The following is a 2,182-nucleotide window of genomic DNA, read 5'->3' on the forward strand; positions in this document are numbered from 1 at the left end:
AATCTAATGTCTGACCTGTTTCATGTTCAACATGAACAGATGGAGGCTTATTGTCCTACAGCTAGAAAGCTTGAATGAATGCGGGAAGGAGTGATTGTAGTGTAAGGAGTTTGGAGTCTTATTAAAAGTGCCATAGAAAAACCGGCCAATATTCAGTTGAATTTGGGTTTTCGTTCTTTCTGATCCATAATCATTAACGTGACAAGAAATAAAGCTTTGAAGTATCTCCCTCTATGTTTAATCACCGTTTTGCATATCCTAATTTTTACCTGTTAGGGCTAAAAGATTTTGCCAAAGAAAATCAAAGTTGTGATTGTTTTTGACTAAAATTGAACTGGGATTGCACTTATATTTTGATTTTCCTCTGATCTAACCACAGGCAGGCCTGTTTGTCTCAGGGTTTGTCGTCATGCCTTCTTGTCCAGAGTCCATTGATGAGAACTTTACAGCTTGGTGTAAAAGTGCTAACTTCTACTCGCATGCATCTGCGAGTAGAAGTAGGTGCAACTCTTCGCTTCTCTGTGGCGGCAAACCCACCATTAGTGTTTTAATGCCACCCTGGAGGGTTAGTGTCTGCTCTAATTAAATGTAGCTGAGAAAATGAGCTCCTCTGTGATTCTAAAATTGCGTTTTATAAAATTGTGATCATATTTCAAATGCAATGAACCGTTCAGCCTGTAGGTCTACATGTTCAGAGAAAGGCTGTTTTTATAAATGTGCAACATTTTATTTAGCATTTATTTTTGCTTCAAAGAAGCTGAACTGTGAAGTCCCACTGGGACAAAGCATCTACAGGATAAAAAGAAAAGAAAACAGAATCTCATCATATGATGAACAATCTGACACATTATAAATGAGAATAATTAACATAAATATTTACTACAAACATGATTATCGCTGTTATGATATTGCAGTAGTTCACAACAGCATTTTTTGATGAGGAAACTTCATCATTTGTGGAATCAGGTATTTAATACCTTCTTTATATATAAGCTGCACTATGCAGAACTTCACACTAGTTATGAGAAAAAAACAACCCAACACAGTTTGGATAAATAAATAAACAATAAATAGGTAGTTAAGTCAGTCCATCTCAAAGTAGAGCTGTAGAACCTCACAGCATAACATCTCTGAGTCTGAGGTGGTGCCTCCAAGGGTTGGACTACGACCGTACGGTCTTCGCCCTGACGCAGGTGCACCCCACAGACACCTGCACCATTTCCTCCACCAGGCGGTATTTGCCTTCCTCACAGTTGTGTCTGTCTCTCTTAAGGAACATGAACGTGTGCAAAAGGGGGATGCTGTTGTAGTTGTGGCTGTGTTGCACGGTGCCGTTTTCCATCAGGATGCATCCATTGCAGAGGCACACGGCCTCGGTGTAGGTGTGGGGAAAGTAATCCGGTCTGGTTACCGTCCTGTGAAGGAGGGAGAGGACTCAGTGAGACTGCTGGGTCCAAACACAAACTAAAACTGCTCTCAGCTTAATGCCATGTCTGTGATGGATTCTAGTAATTAGTTTGCAGTCTGTTATAAATCAAGTTGCATAGATATATTGGATCACAAGGTTTGAATATTAGAACCACCATCTTTTTTGCATCAATTAAAGAAGGATGCATTGTAGGACCCTGAAGATCACAGCGTTCATTTAATCATAATTTCATCAGTTCCAGACACACCAAAGGAACTCTCTTACTATTCAGATTGGTCAATAAAAGTGGGAAAAGGCGCCCCCCTGTGGCGTTCACATGTCTGTACAGATAAGGTGGCCAATTCACAATCTGTTCCACAGACCGTGAATCTATGAAACGGTAGTTTATGATAAAAAAAATATATCTCTGAGTCAGTTTATTCACTCTTCTTCACCCATGTTCATCCTTATTCACATCTATTCATCATTATTCACCCTTATTTACCCTTATCCATCCTTATTCACACCTATTCGCCATTATTCACCCTTATTCACAATTATTTCACTCTGATTCATCCTTATTCACTCCTATTCACCATTGTACACCCTTATTCATATCCTACTTTACACAAGTTAGTTATTTTACACTAAACAGGTTAGTTATTCTAGAATAAACAGGTTAGTTATTCTAATCTACACAAGTTAGTTATTTTACACTAAACAGGTTAGTTATTCTAGAATAAACAGGTTAGTTATTCTAATCTACACAAGTTA

At 38.5% G+C, this 2,182-nt stretch overlaps 1 protein-coding gene across 1 annotated transcript in view; it reads right to left on the reverse strand.

Moving 5' to 3' along the window:
- Positions 1-845: 845 nt before the first annotated feature.
- Positions 846-2,182, reverse strand: part of il17c (interleukin 17C) — a 4,741-nt gene continuing 3,404 nt past the window's right edge. Inside the window, exon 3 of the mRNA XM_015388925.1 lies at positions 846-1,415. Coding sequence (XP_015244411.1) covers positions 1,163-1,415 — 253 coding nt within the window. The 3' untranslated portion in view covers positions 846-1,162. The remainder of the gene's footprint in view (positions 1,416-2,182) is intronic.

This window comes from Cyprinodon variegatus, unplaced genomic scaffold (assembly GCF_000732505.1).
Source record: "Cyprinodon variegatus isolate N-32 unplaced genomic scaffold, C_variegatus-1.0 Scaffold442, whole genome shotgun sequence".
NCBI lineage: Eukaryota > Metazoa > Chordata > Actinopteri > Cyprinodontiformes > Cyprinodontidae > Cyprinodon > Cyprinodon variegatus.